The 26,035-nt window shown below is 45.7% G+C and overlaps 1 protein-coding gene across 2 annotated transcripts; it reads left to right on the forward strand.

Annotated features, from left to right (window-relative positions):
• Positions 1-4,427: 4,427 nt before the first annotated feature.
• On the forward strand, positions 4,428-24,461 carry POGLUT2 (protein O-glucosyltransferase 2). Of its 2 annotated transcripts, XM_053384450.1 has the most exons (10): positions 4,431-5,067; positions 8,943-9,148; positions 10,386-10,591; positions 12,098-12,175; positions 15,979-16,151; positions 17,352-17,589; positions 19,203-19,412; positions 20,378-20,467; positions 22,483-22,587; positions 24,288-24,461. In XM_053384450.1, the coding sequence occupies exons 1-10, from the start codon at positions 4,883-4,885 to the stop codon at positions 24,303-24,305; spliced, it is 1,509 nt and encodes a 502-aa protein (XP_053240425.1). In that variant the 5' UTR covers positions 4,431-4,882; the 3' UTR covers positions 24,306-24,461. The 2 variants fall into 2 exon arrangements, with proteins under 2 accessions (XP_053240426.1, XP_053240425.1); XM_053384451.1 differs by lacking the exon at positions 19,203-19,412 and having other exon boundaries at positions 4,428-5,067.
• Positions 24,462-26,035: the final 1,574 nt, after the last annotated feature.

Below are 26,035 nucleotides of genomic sequence, written 5' to 3' on the forward strand. Positions count from 1 at the left end.
GGAGGAGGAGGAGGAGGGCGCGCAGCCGGAGAGGCGAAAGCTGTCTTGCAGCCCCGCCTCGCTCCTCCTCCGGAAAGAGGCCCCGGGGAAGCAACAGCATCAGCCTACAAACAGCTTGGGAAGGGTTTGGAATAGGTAGGCTAACTTGGGAGGGGGGGGCGTTGATCATTTTGATCATGGCTATTTTATCCGAGATAGCTTTGCTCCACTCTGTCCAGGTCTTTGTTAATTTGTCGTCCCTGGTCATGTTGTGCGGATGCCTGATGATCGTCTTCCATAGCAACTACAGTGGTACCTCGGGTTAAGAACTTAATTTGTTCCGGAGGTTTGTTCTTAACCTGAAACTGTTCTTAACCTGAAGCACTATTTCTGGGTTAGCAGAGTATGTAACCTGAGGTACCACTGTACTCAATTCCGAACTTAAAAATGGAAAGCGTAATGCTGGTGGTCAACAAAAGAGGTTTAAAGAGACTCTCAAGGCAAATCTTGAAAAATGTATAAACACTGACAACTGGGAAACACTGGCCTGCGAGCGCTCCAGTTGGAGCCTTTATCGAAGGTGTCATGGGCTTTGAAGACACTCAACTCAGGATGCAAGGGAGAAACGTGCTAAGAGGAAGGCAACCTTGGCAAATCCACACTGTGATCAGCTCCCGCCCAGAAACCAATGTCCCCACTGTGGAAGGACATGTGGATCCAGAATTGGCCTCCACAGTCACTTACGGACTCATTGTTAAAACCGTGTTTATGGAAGACAATCTTACTTGGCTATGAATGATCACCAAAAAGGAAGAAGAAGAATTTGTTGCAATTTTTTGTTTATTTGCACCCCTAGGTATCCGAACTTGGTGAGGCAGAGTTATATCTCGGTGATGTTGGCGAATTCTTTTTGGACAGGCTTCCTCAACCTCAACCTCCAGATGTTTTGAGACTACAATTCCCATCATCCCTGACCACTGGTCCTGCTAGCTAGGGATCATGGGAGTTGTAGGCCAAAAACATCTGGAGGGCCAAGGTTGAGGAAGCCTGTTTTTGGATATGGGGTGTTGAAGCACATAGCCTCAGATTTTGCAAAGTTTACTTGTAGGCCCAAATGTGTTGCGAATGTGTCGACCACCAAGGAAACGTAACAAGTGCCCAAGTGACACTGACACAAAATCCCAACCGTACACTAAATAAAAGAACATATGCTTTCCCATAGCACCCCCCCCTCTCCCGTCCCCTCTTTTCTTCCCAACCCTACACTGCATATAACACCAATGTCTCACGACAAATGTAACTGATCTGTAGAAAACACCAACCTGAAGAAAGAGACAATGCATGTGCTTTTGTAAACGATGAAAATCTTTAACAATTTTTTTAAAAAATACAAAGAATACAGTGGTACCTCAGGTTACATACGCTTCAGGTTACATACGCTTCAGGTTACAGACTCCGCTAACCCAGAAATAGTGCTTCAGGTTAAGAACTTTGCTTCAGGATGAGAACAGAAATCGTGCTCCGGCAGCGCCGCGGCAGCAGGAGGCCCCATTAACTAAAGTGGTGCTTCAGGTTAAGAACAGTTTGAGGTTAAGTACGGACCTCCGGAACGAATAAAGTACTTAACCTGAGGTATCACTGTATTATTCTTTTTCTTTTTTAATTTAAACAAACAAATATCCTCACAGCTAATCATTTCATGGTTGCCAGCAATGGCATATTTCAGCCATCAAATGCCTAGGTGATTAGGTTATGGTTTTTTTGAAAAAAATCCTCCTGAATGTTAATAACGAGGGAAGCGTAGAATTCTAGAGTTGGAAGGGACCCCCAAGGGGCATCTAGTCCAGCCCCCAGGAACAGCTCACCAGGAACCATGGGCGTAGCCAGGGTTTTTGTTAGGAGGGGCACAACTGAAATGATGGGTCAGTTAGTTAAGTATTTCTGTTGTTTTACTTGTTCTGGGAGGAGCAGCTGCCTCCCTTGCCTACGCTCATGACAGGAACATAGGAAACTGCCATATACTGAATTGGTCCATCTAGCTCCCTGACTTGCAGTGGCTCTGCAAAATTTCCAGCAGGGTTCCCTCTCAGTCCTACCTGGAGATGCCAGGGATTCAACCTGGGGTTTTCCGCATGTTTCTTGGCATCCATCTTGTCTCGAGAGGCAATGGAGTACACCTCCAGGGGCAAAGCCAAATAGCATGTTCACAGCACTGAAGTGACCTCCCAGGGCACAAGCCTGGGATGCCCAGACAAGACCCCCCTTGGCCTTGCTGATGCGGCTTGAAGGAAAGCACGGCAACACGTTTGGCCCCAGCTTGGCTGCAGGAGTTGCCAGAAGGAGGCGTACAAGGCGCCATCCAACCGTTTTAGGGACTCCACTCCAGATTTGCATACGCCTTAGCTGTTTCTTCTCCGAAAGATGTCCCACAAGGCAACAGACATAGGAGCTAACTCCTAAGGGCTGAGTTTCCTTTGGGCCCCCCAATAAAATATTGGAGGGCCCCTTTGATGAACCTGGATAGCTCAGTTGGTTAGACCATGGTGCTGATAACACCAAGGTTGCAGGTTCGATCCCTGTATGGACCAGCTGCATATTCCTGCATTGCAGGGGGTTGGACTAGATGATCCTCAGGGTCCCTTCCAACTCTACAGTGCTATGATTCTATGATTCTATTCCTAAGCTGATGGGCATCCTCATTCAAATGGTGTGCATGCACTGTGTCTTGTGATTCATTATGCATGGTGGGGCTTGCCTGGGCCTCCCCAATATTTTATTCAAGTTGGCACCCCTGGCAGCAGAGGTTTAGGATCAGTTTTCCTTCTCGTAGATGGGCTACCTTCCCAGGTAGTTCATTGGCCCCTCAGTTCCCTCTACAGTATGTGCAGAAACTGCCTTCTTGTCCATTGGTTCCACTATTGGTCTTGTCCACTCCATCTGCCAGAGACTGTGTTTGCCTATCTTGCCAGGTTTGAGATCCACCTGCTACCCTCAATTACCCTTAGTTGGCCAGTCACGGCCATTTCCCAGGGTGTGGCTGCTGCTGCATGCTGACAGCTTCTAGGAGCCACAGGTGAGGGCTGAGTGCAGGGTTGGGACCTCTTGCTGCACCAATCAGAAGGTTGGTGGTTTGAATCCCCAAGATGGGGTGAGCTCCCGTTGCTCGGTCCCAGCTCCTGCCCACCTAGCAGTTTGAAAGCACGTTAAAGTGCAAGTAGATAAATAGGTACCACTCCGGCAAGAAGGTAAACGGCATTTCCATGTGCTGCTCTGCTTCACCAGAAGCGGCTTAGTCATGCTGACCACATGACCCGGAAGCTGTATGCCGGCTCCCTCGGCCAATAAAGCGAGATGAGCGCCGCAACCCCAGAGTCAGACACAACTGGACCTAATAGTCAGGGGTCCCTTTACCTTTATGCAAAAGGAGAGTTTTCCACTAGAGTCCCGCTAGTCCCACTTTATTATACCTTGGTCAGACCACACCTGGAGTTCTGTGTCCAGTTTTAAAAGGTTACAGTGGGACCTCGGGTTAAGTACTTAATTCGTTCCAGAGGTCCGTACTTAACCTCAAACTGTTCTTAACCTGAAGCACCACTTTAGCTAATGGGGCCTCCTGCTGCTGCTGCGCTGCCGGAGCATGATTTCTGTTCTCATCCTGAAGCAAAGTTCTTAACCTGAAGCACTATTTCTGGGTTAGTGGAGTCTGTAACCTGAACCGTATGTAACCCGAGGTCCCACTGTATTGTCAAGCTGGAAGGTGTGCAGAGCAGGGAGACCAAGACGACCGAGGGTCTAGAAACCAAGCCTTATGAGGAATGGTTGAAGGAGCTGGGGATGTTTAGCCTGGAAAAGAGGAGATTGAGAGGGGGTATGATATTTTAATGGCAGTCACATGGAAGATGGAGCAAGGTTGTTTTCTCCAGCTCTGGAGGGTAGGACATATAAACCAAAGGCTTCAAGTTACAAGAAAGGAGATTCTGACTCCCTGACAGTAGGAGTTGTTAGACAGTGGAAAGGTGTCTTTCTGGAGGTGTTAGGCTCTCCTACCCTGGATATTTTGGATCAGAGATTGGATGGCAGTCTGTCATGTATGTTTGAGGGATAGCTCAGCTGGTTGAGCGTGAGACTCTTAATCTCGGGGTCGTGGGTTCATGCCCCATAGAATCGTAGAGTTGCAAGGGACCCTGAGGTCTAGTCCACCCCTCTGCAATGCAGAAACACGCAGATGTCCCATACAGGGACCTCGTCACCGAGGTGTAACCAACTGAGCTATCCAGGCGAAAGATTACGCCGCAATAAATCTGTGAAGTCTTCAAGATGCTACGATTCCTGCATCGCGGGGGGGAGGGGGGGCTGGATGACCCTCGGGGTCCCTTCCCAACTCTACCCGCGCCTTGATCTCCCCGCGCTCCGCCAATCCCCGACTACCCACCGCTGTCTCGCCACCTCGTCGCCCCACAACATCTCCTTGCTGGACTACATTTCCCGGCATGACTGTTGAGCGTGGGAAGCGGCTCCCGTGTGGTTTTCCCCTTCGGAAGAAGAAGTTTTCGTGGGACCGACGAGCCCGCCCGCTCCCCTTCTCTCTCCCCCCCACTCCGCCCCTCTCTTTTCGCCGCGCCGGAGGAGCGCAAAGGCTCCGGGCGTTGTTAGCAGGGGCTGCCGTCGCAAGACAAAGGAACTGGCATGCGGCTGCCGTCCCGGAGCCTCTCCCCGCTCATGCATCGCCCAGACAAAGGCCGCCTCTCCCTTGCAGCTTTCGGACGAGGGCAGGAAGCGGAGGAGACACCCGATCGCACCGCGCTGCCTTCCGTCCTGCAAAAGTGCTGTCTCTAAGCGCGAGAGAGACGCTCGCCTCCCTCCCCCGCTTTGCCCTTTGCTCCTTCGACGTGAAGCTCTGTAAATGTTCCGCCTGGGGCTGACTTGCTACTGGCCTTTGGGGACGGTGATCCTGGCCCTTTGCGAGTCGGCTGCGGGGAGCCAGCTGAGCCCCGAGAAGAGTGGGGTATGGGGACCCGGCCTGAGAGCAGAGGTGGTCCTCCCCGCCCGGTATTTTTACATCCAGGCTGTGGACACGGAAGGGAAAAGGTAATTCGGTGTAACGCTTTTTTTTCTTTCCTTTTTAAGCAGGTGGGAATGGGGCCGGGGCGGAGTTAAGGTGGATGCGAAGCGATAGCCTGGCTTGGCGGATCTGGAAACGGATTTGTATACCCGTCGCAGGAATCCGGAAGAGGCGCTGCGTTTTGGAAAGAAAAGCAACTTTTATATGTGTGCGTGATCCGCTCTGCTCTCGGTATACAGCTCTGTGGGGCGAGAGAGAGAGAGAGAGAGAGAGAGAGAGAGAGAGAGAGAGAGAGAGAGGCGATTTAGCAAACTTTGATTGGTTGCCCCAGGGCACTCTTCAGTAAGGAGCTGCGCGTAAATCTGTGCTTTTGGAAACGTCCTTAGAAAACTCACACTTATCCGCTTTATGTGTATGCTTCAAAACAGTGTTAGAAACTGAGATATGAAAGCTAGGAACTCAAGGGCTCCTTAAACCGAGGTTATGGGCGCAACAACGGAATGTCTTTTTTTTAATAACAAGAATACAAAGCTGAAAATGAAGGAACAGCAGCTAAAGCCTTGTGTTCATTTTTCACATGGTCTAGTCCTTCCCCTGCCCACCCTCCTAATATCTCTTCTCCAGTCTTCAGAGAGTAACTGGAAGTGGGGAAGCAGAAAAAGGTCCTCCTTTCCTTCCACTCTGCAGTTCAATCTGAAATCTTAGGCACAGTACTGCACCCAGAGGTCAGAAACTGTTCGCGCTATTGAAATTCCCCGTCACAAAATGCGCCTAGAACAATGGGAGTTTCAAACGCTGCTTAAAAGTGCAGTGTGTGGTGTTTGGCCCAGAAAGGTGCGCTCATTTGGGAGCAAACACGTAGTGTGGTGGGGGTCAGGGGGGCCATAGCCCCAGGTGCAGAGTTTTCAAGGGTGCCCCCAAGCAGAGATGCCTTTCCAACCCTGCCTGCTGTCAGGGGTCTCTGGGCCCCAGAGCCTGGCCTGGCCTTGCCTCCGTGTCCCCAGCGGCTGGGTTCTGTTCCCCCTCCACGCCCTGGGCACCAGCAAACTCCGCAATGCTGCTGGGAAGAAAGGGGCAAATTGTGAATGCCCCAGATCAGTGGTTCTCAAAGGGTGTGGCAAGAGAGGATGGCAAGTGTGGCAGGGAGCTACAAGGATGATCAAAGAAACATTTAAACGTTTCAGTGTAGTATAGTATCGAAATATTATTAATTTTTTTGCAGAATGTGGATAAGATATCTTTTCAAGTGAGACTGAGGAGACTCCTAGTTGTGTTCTCCAATGCATTTATTATCAATAAAAAACCTGACGTAGCACAAGCAAATTTTAAATCAGAAAGTGGGGCACACAGAAAACATTTAGAGAACCACTGCCCTGTAGCTTGCTGTCCCTCGGGCTTAATACACATGCATCTAGACGTGTGATTTGGATGGGCATAATTTTGCATGTGTGTGCACTGGTTTGCATACTATAGCAAGCCAAGAGTGTTATCTGTACTCAGGCTTGTGGTTAAGCTCTTCCCTCCTTAATCACGAGCTGCAGCCAGGAAAAATCTCTGACAATAGATGGTTACGGAGGAGTGAGCTTAATATCAAGTCCCCTTTCAATGGTGCAATCTTGTCCCTGGGAGCCTGCACAGCTGCCCTGAGCCATAGTTAGGCCACATCTGCAGGCATGTAATGCGAAGCTAATGCATTTAATGCAAATTTCTGCGTAGAATTTCAGGAATACAGAATTTCTTCCAATGTCTTTTTTGTTCTCTTTTAAAAAAACCTTATTTTTGTGACTTTTAAAAATGCCTTTGGATCCTACATATAGGTCTGTGTTGGATTTCATATTGTCTTGGGCAACCGAGGTCCTTCTTTGGGGAAAATATTTCCAACTCCTGCCCTTTTTGGCTATGGTCCTAAACACAGTCAGACAGATTAAATTGACTTCAGCTGCTTGATGTTTTGCAGCGCTGGACCTGCTATAATTTAAATAAGGTTGTAATTTAACCAATGTAGCATTAAAAAAACCAAAAACCTTGCAAAGTCTACTGCACTTCAAGTTCATTCCAACTTTGTTCTTGAATTTGAATCCCTAATGTTTTTCCACTATATAGAAATGATTGGAAATATAAAGAGAACGAGGCATGAATTTACATGTTTGGGTGGGAAAACGTGTTATAATAGAAGCAAACAAACTGAGCAGTGCATCAGTGGTTGAGTTTAACTCCACTGGTCTTTTCGGAGCTTCCAGACTTTCAAAAGGAAGTGTGTGTTTTTTCACATGGCACAAAATGAACTTGTGGAATTCACTGCCACAAGATGTGGGGGATGGGCAGTTGGTTAGATGGCTTAGAGGATTAGTCAAAAGTCTGATCAGTGGCTACTAGTCACAATGGCTACAAGCAGCCTCCAAGTTTCAGAGGCAGTATGCTGGGGAACGACCGGAGCACAGGGCTACTGTGGACTTAACTGAGGCATTCTTGTTTGCTCCTCTGAGAAAAAGGATTCTAGATTTGACCTTTGGGCTGATCCACGAAGACACAACTTACTGTTTTTCCTTCTTTATAAACGGGAAAATATTCAGCCTGAAACTGAGCCTGAAAAAATTCAGCCTGAAACTGAAACCAAGGAACCTAAAAGGTAAAGGTAAAGGACCCCTGGATGGTTATGTCCAGTCAAAGGCGACTATGGGGTTGCGGCGTTCATCTCGCTTTCAGGTCAAGGGAGCCGGCATTTTTCCACAGACTAAACCGCTTCTGGCGCAACAGGACACTGTGACGAGTGCCAGAGCGCACGGAAATGCCGTTTACCTTCCCGCCACAACAGTACCTGTTTATCTGCTTGCGCTGGCATGCTTTCAAATTGCTAGGTTGGTAAGAGTTGAGACAGAGCTACAGGAGCTCACCCCATCACGCAGATTTGAACCGCCGACCTTCTGATCAGCAAGCCCAAGAGGCTCAGTGGTTTAGATCACAGGGCCACCCATGTTCCTTCTGCCAAGGAACCTACAAAGCACTTAAACACATATTTCAGTTTCAGTATAATACATGACATTATAGTACCTTCATGAGCTATGCTAGTGTGGGGAGAAACCATGCAGGTATTTTAGATAGGGAGAGGTGTTAAAACACTACCTTTTCTTGCGTTCACATCTGGGGGGGAAAGGTTACTCAAAACATTTACCTCAGTAGGCATGTTTGCAAGTTAGCTTATCCAGCTCTGGGTATTGGTAGAAAAGTTCTGGAAAACCTCGGTGTTCAGGAGAAGTTTAATTCCTGAGAGACAGCTTATCCGCTATTACTGATGCATGCAATATGTACCTAATGTGGGGTGACAGTGATGCTCAGCAGGCCTGGTCAGCACTTTAGATTAACTGAATAGACACTTATAACAGACTCCAGAATACGTTGCAGTATGCAGGGGGTTTCTTGGCAGATGAGCTGCTGTGGAAAGACTTCCCTAGAAATAAAAAATACAGTGGTCCCTCGGGTTACATACGCTTCAGGTTACATACGCTTCAGGTTACAGACTCCGCTAACCCAGAAATAGTACCTTGGGTTAAGAACTTTGCTTCAGGATGAGAACAGAAATCGTGCAACAGAGGCACGGCAGCAGCAGGAGGCCCCATTAGCTAAAGTGGTGCCTCAGGTTAAGAACAGTTTCAGGTTAAGAACGGACCTCTGGAACGAATTAAGTACTTAACCCGAGGTACCACTGTAAATAAATTGAAAAGCAGAGTATCAGATAATATGAAGTATTTCAGCTGTCGGTGAGACCCATTCCCTTGTTGGTTTAACTTTACAATCCCCAAAGTTTATCCTTAAACTTTTCAACTCGGGTCTAGAATTCTAACCCGAAGGGGGAAAAAATGTTTGATTTCATCGTCGCCATTGTCTTTGTTTCCCTGCATAGGTTTACCGTCTCTCCAGGTGAAAATGCATTTCAAGTAAAGATCACGGCTCCCGAGGAGCAATTTACGCGGGCAGGAGTGCAAATATTAGACAGGAAAGATGGCTCCTTCATCGTCAGGTACAGGATGTATGCAAGCTACAAAAACCTGAGAATCGAGGTTCAGGCCCAAGGCGTGCACGCTGCCAAATCTCCATATAGCCTGAAAGGTACAAAAATGGCATCTCATGTAGTAGCTTCTCACTGTAGCTTCTCACTGTTGGGAGACTCTTATGCGTTGTAATTGGGATTGAAATTTGCCTTCCCAAAGTGAAACCAACTTATTGGATGTACCCACCCCTCCCAGTGGACCATTAATCCCCCTTTCTGTCTTCCACAATATGGGCAATGATCTCAATGCAAGGAAGGAGAAAAGATCTACCTGAATTGTGTGACGAATAATAATAATAATAATAATGATTTATTATTTATACCCCGCCCATCTGGCTGAGTTTCCCCAGCCACTCTGGGCGGCTCCCAATCAAGTGTTAAAAACAATACAGCATTAAATATTAAAAACTTCCCTAAACAGGGCTGCCTTCAGGTGTCTTTTAAAGATAGCATAGCTGCTTATTTCCTTCACATCTGAAGGGAGGGCGTTCCACAGGGTGGGTGCCACTACCGAGAAGGCCCTCTGTCTGGTTCCCTGTAACCTCACTTCTTGCAATGAGGGAACCGCCAGAAGGCCCTCGGCGCTGGATCTCAGTGTCCGGGCTGAACGATGGGGGTGGAGATGCTCCTTCAGGTATATAGGACCGAGGCCGTTTAGGGCTTTAAAGGTCAGCACTAACACTTTGAATTGTGCTCGGAAATGTACTGGGAGCCAATGCAGATCTCTCAGGACCGGTGTTATATGGTCTTGGCGGACCCTCCCAGTCACCAGTCTAGCTGCCGCATTCTGGGTTAATTGCAGTTTCCGGGTCACCTTCAAAGGTAGCCCGACGTAGAGCGCATTGCAGTAGTCCAAGTGGGAGATAACTAGAGTCAGATGCATGGACTCATCTCTGAGCATTTACTGCAGGGATATGGCACCTGTAAGAGCCATAGTTCCCTCAGCCCTGTTTTACAGAATGAGCGCAGGCCCAGGTGCGACTCTGGGAGGCGATATCAGCTAGACTGTCCCACAGCTGCAAGAAGAATACCTGTCCACTGCTCTGGGAATTGGTGGAGAAAATATAGACGTATCATTCTGAGGGTTAAGAATAAAGACACTGTCAAATTTTAATCCAGAAAAAAAAACCTGTGCCCTCCATCATCAAAAGTCTTGAAAATGTGAACAGTGCTCTAGAAAACCAGGTGTCTTACTAGATATAACAAGAGGTGCTTCAAATTAATTGTAACTCATTATCGAATATGTACGATATGTGACTGCAAACACACGCCTTAAAACAAATTTATTGCATGCAGGACCCGTCTATCATGAGAACTGCGATTGCCCCCAGGAAGATGGAAATGTGTGGCTGGAAGAAATGAGCTGCCCTCCATCCATTTTGCAGATTCAAAGAGATCTGGCGCATTTCCCCACCGTCGACCCTGACAAAATTGCCAAAGAAATCCCACAGCGGTTTGGGCAGAGGCAGAGCTTGTGCCATTACACCATAAAAGACAACAAGGTACACACTCCACCCACGGAAGTGGCTGTTTTTGCAAATAAACATATGATAAAATCCCTGGAGAACAATGGAGGGTATTCATTGTTCCTCTGGAGCCTGCTGTTCAGCTGACAGAAATCAGCTGATGTCCTTATGCAATTGCCTGGCATATGCATGTACCGTCAGAGTAAACGCTACTGAGGTAGATGGAGCAAGGGTCTGCCTTGTTATAAGGCAAGCTTCCTAAATTCCTACACTTAGAGCATACATCAGTGAAACCATCCTCTGGGTACAGGGCAGCATGTTAATTCAATAAATAAATAAAATAAATAAATCCGTTCTTCTGGCCATACTACTAATAGGTAAAGGTAAAGAGACCCCTGACCATTAGGTCCAGTCGTGACCGACTCTGGGGTTGCGGCGCTCATCTCGTTTTATTGGCCAAGGGAGCCGGCGTACAGCTTCCAGGCCATGTGGCCAGCATGACTAAGCTGCTTCTGGCGAACCAGAGCAGCGCATGGATACGCCGTTTACCTTCCCCCCGGAGCAGTGCCTATTTATCTACTTGCACTTCGACGTGCTTTTGAACTGCTAGGTTGGCAGGAGCAGGGACCGATCAACGGGAGCTCACCCCGTTGCAGGGATTAGAACCGCCGACCTTCTGATCGGCAAGTCCTAGGCTCTGTGGTTTAACCCACAGCGCCACCCACGTCCCTTTTACTAATAGGTAACCCGAGGCTAAAGAGAACACAAGAACTCAGGAAGAGCCGAGGTAAAACCAAAAGAATTATTCTGCTAAATCAGACCAAGTTCCACCTAGTCTGGCATGAGAAAACCAGTTGCAATTGTGTAGTAGCTTATATGGGGAAAATTCCCATCCTTGCTTATATTGTCCACAGCATCTGGTATTCGGAGAGAAACTGCCTCTGAATGTGGTTACTAGCTGTTGGTGGACCATGAATTTATATAATGTTTTTAAAAAAATTCTTAACAGAGCAGCTATTGCAACATCTTGTGGCAGTAAACGTTGATTATGCATTGTGCAGAAAATACCCACCTTCTGCCGTGAACAAGAGATTTCTCTCCAAAGGAGGGCGATGGTAATATTGCAAAGTAGATGGCATTGGCAGGCAGGCATCTTGGGGCTGGATTTATTCCCTGAAGACTGGGTCCCTTTCTGGTGAAACGGCTGGCACTCTGGTTAGGAAGGGTTGTTCTTTCCATGACTTCCATCTAATGCTGTGTTGCAAATCCTTACAGGGTGCTCCTAATTAGGACTTGCTAAAACTGTTACTGTTGGCCTGGCCAATTTGTTGGACATTAGCAATAGCAGCTGTAAGAGCAAGGTTGTTCGCTGTCATATATTCTGTGTTGTTGGTTCTGCAGTCCTAAAGTTACATTAGAAAATGGGGATGATCTGAAGAGTTTAAGCTTTTCCTTTCCTTTCCTTTCTTTTCCTATTCTTTCCTATTCTTTTGAGAGGGGAACCTAATTCAAATATACTCAGTCTGGTTTGTTTGTTTTTAGGTTTACATAAAGACCCATGGTGAACATGTAGGCTTCAGGATATTCATGGATGCCATCCTTCTTTCTTTGACTCGGAAAGTGAGTAGACGTCTTAAAAAACATGGCCGTTACAGATTTTAATTAAGTCTGTGTGCTGTGTCCTCTGCCATGAATATGACACCTGAAATGCTGTAGAACACAATAAACGGTAAAAACGAGTTAACAATAAAAAATGGCAACCTCAAAATAAACATTAAAAGAAAAGGTAAAGGACCCCTGGAAAGTTAAGTCCAGTCAAAGGCGACTATGGGGCTGCGACACTCATCTTGCTTTCAGGCCAAGGGAGCCAGCGTTTGTCCACAGACAGCTGTCTGGGTCACGTGGCTTCTGGCGCAACAGCTTCTGGCGCAACGGAACACTGTGACAGAAACCAGAGTACACGGAAACGCCGTTTACCTTCCCGCTGCAGTGGTACCTATTTATCTACTCACTCTGGTATGCTTTCAAACTGTGAGGGTGGCAGGAGCTGGGACAGAGCAACGGAGATTCGAACCGCTGACCTTCTGATCAGCAAGCCCAAGAGGCTCAGTGGTTTAGACCACAGCGCCACCCGCATCCCTGAAAACAAATTACAGCCTCCATAAGACAGAGGTGGAAAATGGTGCTGTGAGCAAAAGAAACAGAGTCACCTGCCACTAGCCAGCTGGAATGGTTATTTAGAAAAGCATAATTTTAACTAAATACTGAAAGGCCAACGAAGAGGTGACTGTCTGAATTTGAGCTGACAGACAACTGGGGACAAGATGGGAGCCTGCAGTCCCCTGTAGCTTGTGTCCTGTGTGGCAAACTAGCCATTCCCAAGTGCTGCTGTCAACTAGGAGTAACTTTATTGTCAAGCAGCCTTCCCGATTCCCATCAGTCTGCAGCAGCCCAGGAAAGTTTTCTTAATATACAGTTTCAAATGCTGGTCTTCCGGTCTGGTGCTAGACAGGGTCCTTTCTAAGAGTCCTAGAAGGAAAGCCTCAAATTGGATCAGAACTGGGTGCTTTAACCTTTTTCTTCCTATGTCACCATTGTTTTTGCTGAAAACCATGTTGTCCTAAATCCTGCTCTGGAAAATCTATTGTCGAAGAGTCCCTGGAGTCGTCTCATCACTGGAATTGCAGCCTATTTGAAAGTAGTAGATGCCTGAAGGGTGTGCCGCAAGAATTGCAAAAACCAAAACCAGATGACTTAGGCAAGTTAGTTCCGTTCGTGCTATTAGGCAGAGCAAATATTTCAGGGTCCCTAATGAGTTTTCCTTACTCCAGAACAAAAAAAGAGAGAAGTTTCTATCGCTGCAGGGACAGCTTCTCTGACACTACGCTGCACTGATGAGAAAATTTACAGTCAGCTCAACTGGCATACAGTCGGTGCCGAACTAGATGCGACATGAGAACTCTGTGGTTGGAGACAGTATTGTGTAATGGTTAGGGTTTTGGACTACAGTGGTACCTCGGGTTAAGAACTTAATTCGTTCTGGAGGTCCCTTCTTAACCTGAAACTTCTTAACCTGAGGTACCACTTTAGCTAATGAGGCCTTCCGCTGCCGCCGCACCTCCGCCACGCGATTTCTGTTCTCATCCTGAAGCAAAGTTCTTCACCTACTATTTCTGGGTTAGCGGAGTCTGTAACCTGAAGCATCTGTAACCTGAGGGACCACTGTACAGCTGCAGAGGCCAGTGTTCCAGTTCCAACTCGCTGTGTATCCCATTGCCACTTCACCTCAAATTCCTTGGGAGAAAGGCAAGAAACAATGGAATGAATGAATTAAATGAACTCCCTTTCTCCTCCTCCTCCTCCTCCTTTATTGAATTTATATCCTGCCCTATACTTTGAGGCCTCACGGTGGTTCACAGAACAAAATCAAAATATAAAACCACAAAATATATAATCAAACCAAAAACAACAACCCAATAACCCCCCCCCCAAAAAAACACACACATTTTAAAAGGACATAGGATGTCATTCAAATCCTATAAACAAAAGTTAGCTGCACTGAACCTAATCTGGGTCAGAACTGAGTGGGGGGATTGACCCCCCCCCCGTGAAAATCCCCCACTACCACCTGTGTTAGAAACTGAGTTATGAAAGCTAGGAGCTAAACAGCACCTTAAACCTAGCTTATGGGCGCAGCAACAGAATGTTTAAGCGTGCTTTTTTATACATAGCTGAAATATAATGGCAGCTAAAATATTATGTTGATTTTTCACATGGTTTAGTCCGTCCCCTGCCCACTCCCTAATACTCTTAAGAGCGTCTCTTATCCATTCTTCAGAGAGTGGCTGGAAGTGGGGAGGCAGAAAAAGGTCCTCCTTTCCTTCCACTCTGCAGTTTTAATCTGAAATCTTAGGTGCAGTACGGCACCCAGAGCTCAGAAACTGCTCGCAGTATTGAAATTCCCAGTCGCAAAATGTGCCTAGAACAACAGGAGTTTCGAACACTTGACTACCACCATCTGCAAGTTGCTATTTATACCCGCTGGTAATATTTACAGTTGTTGATGAAAAGGGGAGGGTATAATTTTGAGCATGTTAACCTGCCCTCTCCCTGCACCATGCTTCTGATCAAAACGAGACATAGTTTTCTCTTCCTTCCCCCACACAGCTGTTTTTTTAAAATAAAATAAAATGGCAAAAATTAAAGAGCAATCTGCTTAACCTTTCCATTAGGAAGAAAGGAACGAAACCTTGGTCCAATCTGTTCTGTGTCCCATGCTTAAATGTACATTATTTTGTACTTTGTAGATCAGCTGTTTTCTCGTTTTCTGCCTTGAGGGAACTGTTACCCTGAACTGCCTCATGGCTGCCACAGGACTCCTGAGTATTCAAGAGGATTGTAAGCGTGTCCACTCAATTCGCACTGGGTGCCGGTTAGGGCCTTTGGCCCTCACCATGTGAATTGAAACCATGACTGTAAACAACAACTCAACACCCGGATCTGTCTGCACATTGCAGGGGGAGATTGATAGCAGAGGGCAAGCTCTCTGAGCTATCTGCCATTACTGATATTCTAACTGAATTCCCCCTTCAAAACTTGCAAGGAAACACAGGATTCCCTAGAACCCAGTACGGATTGCACCTGCAGTCGAAAGATGTCGCCACGAACATTAAGGAAAGTGTGCTTCAAGAAGTCTGTTGAAAAATATGTGAATAAATGTAGCCTGAACTTAGGTTTCAAGAAATAGAATGGCTTGCAATTCACATTGGGATTATAAACCAGCAGGTGGCATTGCACTCCTAAAGATTTCGGTTTACATGTTTCCTTTTACCCTAAGAAGGGAGAAGACAAATGCAACATGTTGGCTTATCTCTGCCTTCCAAAAGCCTGTCCGGAGTTGCTTCTTAGAGAAACTCACTTATCTTGGTTGTAGTGGGTCAAGAAAATGAGCTATGAACAAACCACTCCATTTCAGGCTCCCTTTTTAAATGTGAGGAGATGACAATAATACTGGTCTACCTTGCAGGGTTACGATAAGTGTATTATATGTGCAGCCCTTAAGGAAATGCCATATAAATACAAAGCATAATTCATAGTTTTGTGTTGTGGGGTTTTTTGAGGACAAAATAACCTTAAATTGTACCCAGAAGACTATCGAAAGTCAGTGAAGACCCTGGAGTACTGATGTAATATATACTTTTAGGACTTCCTGTTCCAGTTACTCTCCAGTCACTCATAAAGGCCTAGGCCCTATTTCAATAATCAAGTTTACAAGTCAGGAGGAATGTTTGCTTTGTGTGCGTTACATGTGAACTGTAGTGATCACAAAATGATAAATAAGAAACACATGTCAATTTTGGGGTGGTCAAAGAGTGGCCTGATGCAGTCGTAGATAGTGAATGTTTTGCTTTACTGTCTCTCAGGTGAAAATGCCAGATGTCGAGTTTTTTGTCAATTTGGGAGACTGGCCTCTGGAGAAAAAGAAATCCTCTCAGGACATCCACCCCATATTTTCCTGGTGCGGATCCAACGATTCAAAAGACATTGTGATGCCAACCTATGACCTGACAGACTCCGTTTTAGAAACAATGGGCCGGTAAGAGTTCCTACCAAGGTTTTGGAAGTTGTCCCCACATCTTACAGTGTTTCTTGTTGACGGTGTTCATTGGTGCTGCAGTTAGCAGTGGGTACAAGCCATTACCTTTATGCATGGAAAATGGGAAGCCAGATGCAAGGGGGATACAGCATAGCTGTCAACCGTCTCTTATTTGGCGGGAAACTCCCTTATCCCAGCGCCATGTCCCGCTGCTGTCCCAGATTGATGATGTCCCTTAAATTGCCCGGGTTTCATGCTCACCCGGCTCGGGAGGGAAGCAGCGGCTTGGGGTCCTCCGCCACGAGAGAGTGCGCACATGAGCTGCCACGCCTCCGTCTCTCCCTTTTCCCCCTCAGGGGCGCGTCGTGAGGAGACGGGTTGCGGCGGGTGGGCAGGCAGCCCTTCTCTTGCGAGACTTCTGCCGCGCTGCCAGGGGAAGCTGGAGGCGGCTGAGGAGGCGGCCTGAGGGAGGAGGAAGAGGGGATGGGGAGGGACGCAGAAGGGCGGCGCTTCAGCAGCCACTGCAGCGCCACAACCACCTCATGCCAGGCTCGCGGGCGAGAGTCTCTCTTCCTCCCTCTCTCTCGGGCGGGGAAGGGCCGATGGAACTCCTTGCACCAGGACGACGGCAGCCCCGACGTGCATAATCTAAGCAAAATCCCTTATTTGGGCTGCTGATCCCTTATTTTCGAGGCTGCCGGTTCCTTATTTTCAAATCTGTAAGTTGACAGCTATGGGTAACAGACAAGAGGGGGAAAGGAGATAGGCAACCCAGTCAGATGGGCGGGGTATTATTATTATTTATTATTATTATTGAATAAGGCGTCCCTATTTTCATCAGAGAAATCTTGCAGGGCATGATTGAAAAGTCAGGAAAGTGAGAGCGCCTGGTTATGGGTGCCTTTGCCTCCACCCATCCCAGTCAGGAATAGAAACACAAAGTTTCCTCACAGCTCTATCTGAGCATACTGGTTTTCATGCTATCTTCTCACTTCTGGTGAAATGGCAAAAGGTACAAACCCCACATCCCTTACAAGAAGAGAAGACTTGGCTCTCTGGAGTCTCTCGGTGGGCCATGTCGCCTGCCTTTCAGCCAGAATCGGTGGTGGTTCCTCAGGGACATATGAATACGGAGGTGCCACCCGCTCCTGCCTGGAAGCTCCAACAACTGTGGACAAATATCCCGTTTCCTCTCAACAGAGTCAGCCTGGACATGATGTCTGTTCAAGCAAACACCGGGCCGCCTTGGGAAGAGAAGAACGCCACAGCGATATGGCGCGGCCGAGACAGCCGCAAAGAAAGGCTCGAACTTGTGAAAATGAGTAGAAAGTACCCAGAAATCATCGATGCGGCGTTTACAAACTTCTTCTTTTTCAAGCATGATGAAAGTCTCTATGGCCCCATTGTGAAGCATATTTCCTTTTTCGACTTCTTCAAGGTACGATACAAAGGTGATTGTGCTTAGATAAGCCTTTAGAGAGGTTTCCCCCCTTTTTTAAATTATATTGAGATGTCGGCAGCTGCCCAGCTCCCAGAGATTAAAAAGCGTATCTTACAAGTTTTTGTAGCGCTATCACCCAGTTCTATGGAGGCTGTATCTAGATTATAATTTTTCAGAAACCTTAAAGTGTTACTATAGCCATTGTTGCTTGGGATAAACATGGTCACTTTGTCCAAATTGCTGCAGTTCTGGATGCCTCTTAAGACAATCTGTGCAGGTGGTTCCCCCACCCCCACCCCACATTATTTCCCTTCATGTTTTGGTGAGGCAAAATGAGACCTTAAATTCTAATTTAAGCCAGTAAATGGAAGATGGTTTTTCTATGACCAGAGGTACGATCCAAACCCGCCCCAAGCCTTTTACAACTGAATTTTTCAAAGGCTTGAGCCGGTTTTAATGTTATTAAAATTATCCCTCTAATGTGGAGATCATATAACAAGCAACTTCTACTTGTTGGTCCTCTGAGACGAGAGGTAACATTGGTCCTGAGCTTACAGTTTTAGTTTGCCCAATTAAACGTCGTATTTCTATGCCAGTTCTGCCAGTTCCTAGTGGTTGCCGGTGCCGATGTACAGATATTTCACGCTATTCACTTGGCTCATGTTGTAAGCTTGGTAATGTTATAACATGAAGTATTGCGACGCGAAAGTAGTTTTCATGGTCTCAATGTGGGGCTTAAATATCTCAAGCAGACTTCAGCGACGCTGTGCAATGCACATTACTACTCTAGGCATGTTTCTCTGCCTGCACAGACCATAATCATCAGTAGACACACACACAGAGAGTGCTTTTTTCTGGGGGTACACAGGGGTACGTACATCCCATAACATTTTGCGAATCTTTGTACTTTTGTCCATTTACTCTATTTATTTTTACCGATTTGAACTATAAAATGGTGATTTTCTTGAGTCAAAATGAGAGTACCCCTAAACATTTTTTTAAAGAAAAAAAGCACTGTATATATATTTTCAAAATAAAGACCTCAGATTGCTTTACACCTTTTGGAAAGCTTAACTGGATGAGACTGCCTTAGTAACACTTAAGCTTTGATTAATTTTGTGAATGGTTACTAAAATATACAGCAATGTGTGATATGTAAAATGAACCATGGAAAGAGATGAAGGGAAGACATTGGATATTTTAAAGTTTGTAAAATGTTTTATTTGACATTGTGAAACAGAAAATTTAATAATAATAAAAATTATTATAGAACTTCAAAGGTACAGGAGAATACGAAAACGACACCAGCTAAACCTGGTTAAAAGCTCACACATGTTGTTTATGGGTTAAAAGCATAGCATAGTTGTGAAAGCAACAGACTCATGAGAAATCCAGTATTGGCTGGAGCTCACTATTAAGGGTACATCTGGCAGCAAACCCAGGTTAGCTGCTAAGTAAATGTGTAAAAATATCCTAAAGGTTCTCTGAAATCCTGCATTCAGATCTTCTTGCGGGTCCTCAACCTTCAGATGTTGATGCCATAGTGGAGAGAACTCCACAACAAATTTAAAGGCCGCCTGCTTATGAATTTTGTGTTGTGTGTTTTGCAGTATAAATACCAAATTAATATCGACGGCACAGTGGCCGCGTACCGACTGCCTTATCTGCTAGCAGGAAGTAGCGTAGTGCTAAAGCAGGACTCCATCTACTACGAACATTTTTACAATGAGCTACAACCGTGGAAACATTATCTTCCTTTCAAAAGTGACCTAAGCGATCTCCTGGAGAAGCTGCAGTGGGCCAAAGACCACGACGAAGAGGTGAAAATACAATGTTTGCACAGATGTTGCAAAATTATGTTCCCACAGCTCTTAGGAGTTTCTTGTGCTGCACAGAATGGGGGGGGGGTAGATTCTTGCATCTAAGCATGCAGTGGAAAGCTGGGTGTGGAGTTTTGGCTTGCAGTAAACTGGCAAGAAGGTAAAGGTAAAGGGACCCCTGACCATTAGGTCCAGTCGTGACCGACTCTGGGGTTGCAGCGCTCATCTCGCTTTATTGGCTGAGGGAGCTGGCATACAGCTTCTGGGTCATGTGGCCAGCATGACTAAGCCACTTCTGGTGAACCAGAGCAGCTCACAGAAACGCCGTTTACCTTCCCACCGGAGCGGTACCTATTTATCTACTTGCACTTTGACATGCTTTTGAACTGCTAGGTTGGCAGGAGCAGGGACCAAGCAACGGGAGCTCACCCCGTTGCGGGGATTCAAACCACCGACCTTCTGATCGGCAAGTCCTAGGCTCTGTGGCTTAACCCACAGCGCTTGCAGTAAATCTACAAGAAGGTAGATTTGCATGTAAAAAGTGGGAGGCAAGGAAAAAGCGAGTGCACGACTAGGAATGCAGTTGTTTTTCCTTCTCCCTCTCCAATTCCCCCCTTTTTGGAATCAGTCCTGTTAAACTCAAATGTTCTGGCACCACATTGGGACTTTTGGTTGGTGCTAATAAAAGGTATAGATTCACAGCCCCCATTTGGATTCGTTGCACAAAATCCCTGATGGATTTATGCCCTTAAGAATAACTTCTCCCAGCTAATGGAATGTTAGACTTGTGGGTGGGGCAGTTTGCCTATAATGGACTCATTCAATTCGATAAAATGTGAAAACTGGAATTTAATTGATTTGGGTTGGGTGGGACTGAGCAAGAAGAAGGGAAATGGGCATTATAAGAAAATGAAAGTTTTAACATGAAGATACCTTACCTCTCCCCCACCTGTTATCCCTGGCAGGCAAAGAATATTGCAAAAGCTGGACAAGAATTTGCAAGAAACAACCTCATGGGAGACCATATATTTTGCTATTACTTCAAACTTTTTCAGGTCAGTTCTCTCTTCGATTACGGAAATGTAAATGTAAGAATGCCTTAAATATAAAGAACTACAGTGGTGCCTCGCAAGACGAAATTAATTCGTTCCGCGAATTTTTTCGTCTTGCGAAGCACGAAATCCCATAGGAATGCACTGAAAATCAATTAATGTGTTCCTATGGTCAAAAAAAGTCCAAACAAAGCCAAATTTGGTACAACAAGAGTTTATTAAGTGCTCTTTAAATTCACACATACTGTAAAGAGCATTTCAAAATTCAAACCCATAATTTTTTTTAAAAAACAGCAGAGTGGCCCAATGGTCACAGAAAATCATAAAAATGCAGGGGGGAAAAACAAGCTTCCAGATTCTTGCAAACCCCTCCCCAACTGTTCCCCCAGCCACCCAGCACACAGAAATTCAAATCCAGAATTTTTTTTAAAAAACAGCAGAGTGGCCAATGGTCACAGAAAATCATAAAAATGCAGGAAAAAAAACACAAGCTTCCAGATTCTTGCAAACCCCTCCACAACACCAAGTCCTTGAATTCCAAACACCCCAACCCAAAATCCAAAACCCCCCAAAAAAGTTTTAAAAGCTTAACTTACCAAATGGCTGCAAAAGAAGTTTTGGAAAAGCTTCAAAAATCACCAAAGTCTTTAAAAACCTCAAAAAAGGCTACTATGTACACTGCGTTCTATGAGTTGCTCCTCGAAGTCAAGTTGCAACTGTATTAATGGTGTTAAGAAAAAGGAAACAAACTTGCAAGACGTTTTCGTCTTGCGAAGCAAGCCCATAGGGAAATTCGTCTTGCGAAGCAGCTCATAAAACGGAAAACCCTTTCGTCTAGCGAGTTTTCCATCTTGCGAGGCATTCGTCTTGCGGGGCACCACTGTAAAGTGATTTTACAGTTCTGTGGAGGGACAAACACATGACTGTTCCTATATTTATTGCCACACATGAGATTAAGGTAAAGGATCCCTGAATGGTTAAGTCCAGTCAAATTTGACTACGGGGTGCAACGCTCATCTCCGCTTTCAGGCCGAAGGAGCCAGCGTTTGTCCACAGACAGCTTTCCAGGTCATGTAGCCAGCATGACTAAACCGCTTCTAAAACGGGACACCATGATGGAAGCCAGAGTGCATGGAAATGGCGCGGTGTGCAACCCGAAAATGCACAACCCGAAGCGTTTGTAACCCAAGGTATGACTGTATAGAAGCACCTTCAGAATCCCTAATTCTGCTATTGTGGTATATCAAACAAGTTATGTTTGACGCGGGTGGCTCTGTGGTCTAAGCCACTGAGCCTAGGGCTTCCGTGCGCTGCTCTCGTTCACCAGAAGCGGCTTAGTCATGCTGGCCACATGACCCGGAAGCTGTACGCTGGCTCCCTTGGCCAATAAAGCAAGATGAGTGCCGCAACCCCAGAGTCGTCCGCGACTGGACCTAACGGTCAGGGGTACCTTTACCCTTAAACATGTTATGTGTGCATTAGTCGTGGGTTCAAGCTCCATGTCAGGCAAGATTCCTGCCCAAAAGAAGACCCCCGTAGTCCCTTCTAACACAATAGTTCTCTGATTTTACATCCCTTCAAGCCGTCCATTCAAATTGATAGGCATCCTTTTTAAACATTACCCGTGGTGTTTAATAACCAAGATCTGCAAGTAAGCACCGTGTGAAAGGTATGCCCTGAAAATTAAGCTGGCATTTTGTTAAAGAAGCATCCCGACTTCCACAAATCCCATTCTAATGTGGAGGGATCTGTTCCTCAAAGCAGCAATCAGCAAAGATCAAAGAGCCCAGCTTTAGAAAGCCCCTCCCGAAACACAGCTGAAAATGTCTGTGCATTAACACGGAGGTACTGATATTTCAGCAAGTCACCAGGTGCAGCCCGTGTCAGCTTACAGTTTCTGTGATACCGAATCTCAGGTTCTTCCCCGCGAGGTTTGCTGGAGCTATGGGCGATTGATTGGTTACAGCTTTTCCAACACTGAGTGCGCAAGTACCCCCCTTTTTTAATTTTTCAATTAGGAATATGCCAAACTACAAGTGACTGAACCAAAAGTGAGAGATGGCATGGAGAAAGTGGAACAGCCAGATGACGACCTTTTCCCCTGTAGTTGCCACCGGAAAAAGGTACAGTATGTACAAGTTAACATTTTAGGAACTCTTTGTTCAGGGGCCTGACCTGCCATTTATTTAACTGGGAACATCTTATGCCTCACATGTTCGGATTCTAAGTTGGGGGGAACAGATTTTGTTATGGGTGCCAACAGAATCCTTTGCTGCTTTTCCATATACAGTGGACGCTCGGGTTGCGAACGTGATCCGTGCAGGATACATATTCGCAACCTGCAGCATCACGTCTGCACACACACATTGTGATTCGGCGCTTCTGCGCATGCACAAAGCATGATTTAGCTCTTCTGTGCATGCGCGACTGCCGAAACCCGGAAGTAACCTGTTCCGATACTTCTGGATTTCAGCGGTCCGTAACCCAAAAAAACACAACCTGAAGCGTCTGTAACCCGAGGTATGACTGTATTGAGGGAGGCAGAGATTTTCACAACCAATGCCAGTGGTTTAACACAAAACCACTGAGGATGTTTTGGAGTGGGTTAAATCCTGCTAAGTCATGGAGGTAGGAGAGCAGGAGAGCAGGAGTTGCAAGTTCACAGAAACCAGCTGTGAGTATTTCACCGAGTTTTTTGTTCCAAAGGAAATTATGTGTTTAGCCAAGGAAGTTTGGATTTTTCTGGATGCAAAAATCATGCAGCAGATCTGCGCGATTTATCTTACGATGTGCAGTTCTCCAGTTTGCTTTTTCCTGTTTCACAGAACATACTAAAGTTTTGGCAGTCGTGGCAAGGAGAAATTCAGATCGCAAAAGCCTTGCCCCAAACACGTAGAAATCTTAAGTCGGCCACCTCTCTTGGTTCTTGAGATTTCAGCAGGAATTACCCACACGCTTTCTAGCATATGTTCGTAAGCATAAGAACTAAGAACTTGCTTTCGAAAAAGATAAAAAGTAAAAAAAATGATATTTTAAGGAAGCTGAATGAACAATGCACCCAGGACATTGTGCTTTTTCTATATGCTATAAGACATGCACAATGCAGTTCTCACTCACACACACAAAACACAGGGCCTCTATCGCAGAGAAAACGTCTTCCTTGCAAAAGGCCATCTTACTGTTCTGTCAATTAAGTTGCATTGCCAACGTGAGCCTGAAAGAGTTGCAAATTTTTAAAAAATGAAACACTATTGCAAGTTACCGTGGGTCAAATGAAGAAATGTCAATGTTTCAAAATGGGAGTTGTATTCCAAACATTCCATCCCATTCTAACATGACCAGAAAACAGAAGTCAAGATGCAGCATCGAGTGCTTATGGGTTTCTTGTGAATCTGATTGTTGTTATTATTTAAATTCACAAATATAAAGCTGAGCATGTAGCAGGCAGGCAGTTGTAATTCTGAAATACCACCAGTCTTGCGCACCAACACAAACCCTAGGGTTCCTTTCAGAGACCCCTGAAATCTAGAACATTACTCTTACTTGCTCTTTCCAATGAAATTATAATGTGCAAATAAATCCTCTCCGCACCCATCTAGGCAAGTGGGTATGATACAGCCCAGGAACTTATAATTAAGTACAGACCATCATAGTTCATTAACCAGGGACTTAATTTTTCACTATTATGGACATCTCTGCTAAAATAATCTAGAGAGAGAAGGAACTTTTTCTGGAACATAAGAGTCTGCTCAAAATACTATAACGTAAAGCAAAGTTGTTCAGGACTTATTTCAACCATGAAATATTTTCTTCTTACTTACAGGTCAAAGAGGAACTTTAACAAGAAAACTGGTGTTTACAGTATTTGGATTTCAGTGTCTTCAGATGAGAACAAAAAAAGACGAGTCCAAATGCCTTCTGTTGTGCATGCAGTATTACTACACCTTTGCTTTTATGATTTTTTATTATTTTTAAAAATAAATACTATTTCCATAAAGTTGAGAGCGTTTTTTGTTTTAAAAAATAGCTTTGATTTTGGGACTATATTATATACCCCTTCTACAGAGGGCTTTTGCTGCAGCCTGTGGATTACTGCCGCTCGCTTAAGCAGATTACACGCAACACACCAAAATAATATGCGTGAGAAGGAAAGGAAAATGTGGACTAGAAATCTATATAGCTGAAGCTAACAAGAAAGAAAATACAATTGGGAACCTTTCAAGTAATTGTTAAAACAACTGACTAGGGTGTGTTCAAGCTTCATTAGTAGGGTTTATATTAAGCTTGTTTAATTCAGTAGTCTTTTAAAAAACTTTTGCTTGTAACAGCTGTCCAAAGAGACCTGCTATCATATGGATTTCAGAAAAGGAGTTGAGCTTCTCATTGCCAAACTACACTGAAGCCCTAACTAGGAAGGATCATAGAATCATAGAATCATAGAGTTGGAAGAGACCACAAGGGCCATCGAGTCCAACCCCCTGTCAAGCAGGAAACATCCCTGCCAAGCAGGAAACACCAGGATGGTTGAATAAAAATTATTCCAAGCCATTTAAGGGACCTGTGGCAAAAGCATGCCGTTTCACAGACTTGTTTTGAAACTAATACTGTATCATTCATGTCTACCCTGTACGAAGCTGCCCCTCCAGGGATAGCATATTGGCTCTCAGAATGCCAACTTACAAAATCATTTTAAAGATGCAGAATCGCATGTTTGGGTGCTTCCTCCCCAAATGCAGAAAGTTAGCACATTGGGGGAAAGCCTTTGCCCTTGTCTACCAGGTTTCCACAGGCATGTTGTAGTCACAAAGAACTGAACAAACTTCTTTCTCAAAATATGGCACACTGGGTCTAATCCCTCACTTGTCCCCCATAATAACCAGCCAGCCACCCACCCTTGTGTTCTTCTGGAATTTTCTTGCAGAGCCTATATGATGGTGCCGACTCTACGATGCAAAGTTTACTGTTTACTACTGTTTGCGGGTGGAGCTGTGGTCTAAACCACAGAGCCTAGGGCTTGCTGATCAGAAGGTCAGTGGTTCGAATCTCCACGACGGGGTGAGCTCCCGTTGCTCAGTCCCTGCTCCTGCCAACCTAGCAGTTCGAAAGCACATCAAAGTGCAAGTAGACAAATAGGTACTGCTCTGGCGGGAAGGTAAACGGCGTTTCTGTGTGCTGCTCTGATTCGCCAGAAGCGGCTTAGTCATGCTGGCCACATGACCCGGAAGCTGTATGCCAACTCCCTCGGCCAATAAAGCGAGATGAGCGCCGCAACCCCAAAGTTGTCTGCGACTGGACCTAATGGTCAGGGGTCCCTTTACCTTTACTGTTTGCATTCCCTTTTAGTCTGCATAGTCCAGATAATGTGACACCAAACAATACCAATCTCAATGTTTTCCCCCTGTAAATTCAGGTTTACCCAATGCAGATATAATCTGGTACATTGGAGGAAATCGGTCTCCAAACTGCTCCACTTGGCATGGTACGGCTAGGCTACCCATTTCATGTAATCCAGTAAAGAATTGTCTGGTAACATATTTGCCTTGGAAAAAATACCATGTATAAAAGTAGATG

The sequence above is a fragment of the Podarcis raffonei genome, chromosome 4 (genome assembly GCF_027172205.1).
Source record: "Podarcis raffonei isolate rPodRaf1 chromosome 4, rPodRaf1.pri, whole genome shotgun sequence".
NCBI lineage: Eukaryota > Metazoa > Chordata > Lepidosauria > Squamata > Lacertidae > Podarcis > Podarcis raffonei.

What these genes read in the sequence shown, in the direction of transcription:
- POGLUT2 (XM_053384450.1), top strand. Translation starts at nt 4,883, where the DNA reads ATGTTCCGCCTGGGGCTGACTTGCTACTGGCCTTTGGGGACGGTGATC. An exon ending in TTCTTTCTTTGACTCGGAAA is followed by an intron (nt 12,176 to 15,978) that starts GTGAGTAGACGT and finishes ACTGTCTCTCAG; the next exon opens with GTGAAAATGCCAGATGTCGA. An exon ending in CCTTTTTCGACTTCTTCAAG is followed by an intron (nt 17,590 to 19,202) that starts GTACGATACAAA and finishes TGTGTTTTGCAG; the next exon opens with TATAAATACCAAATTAATAT.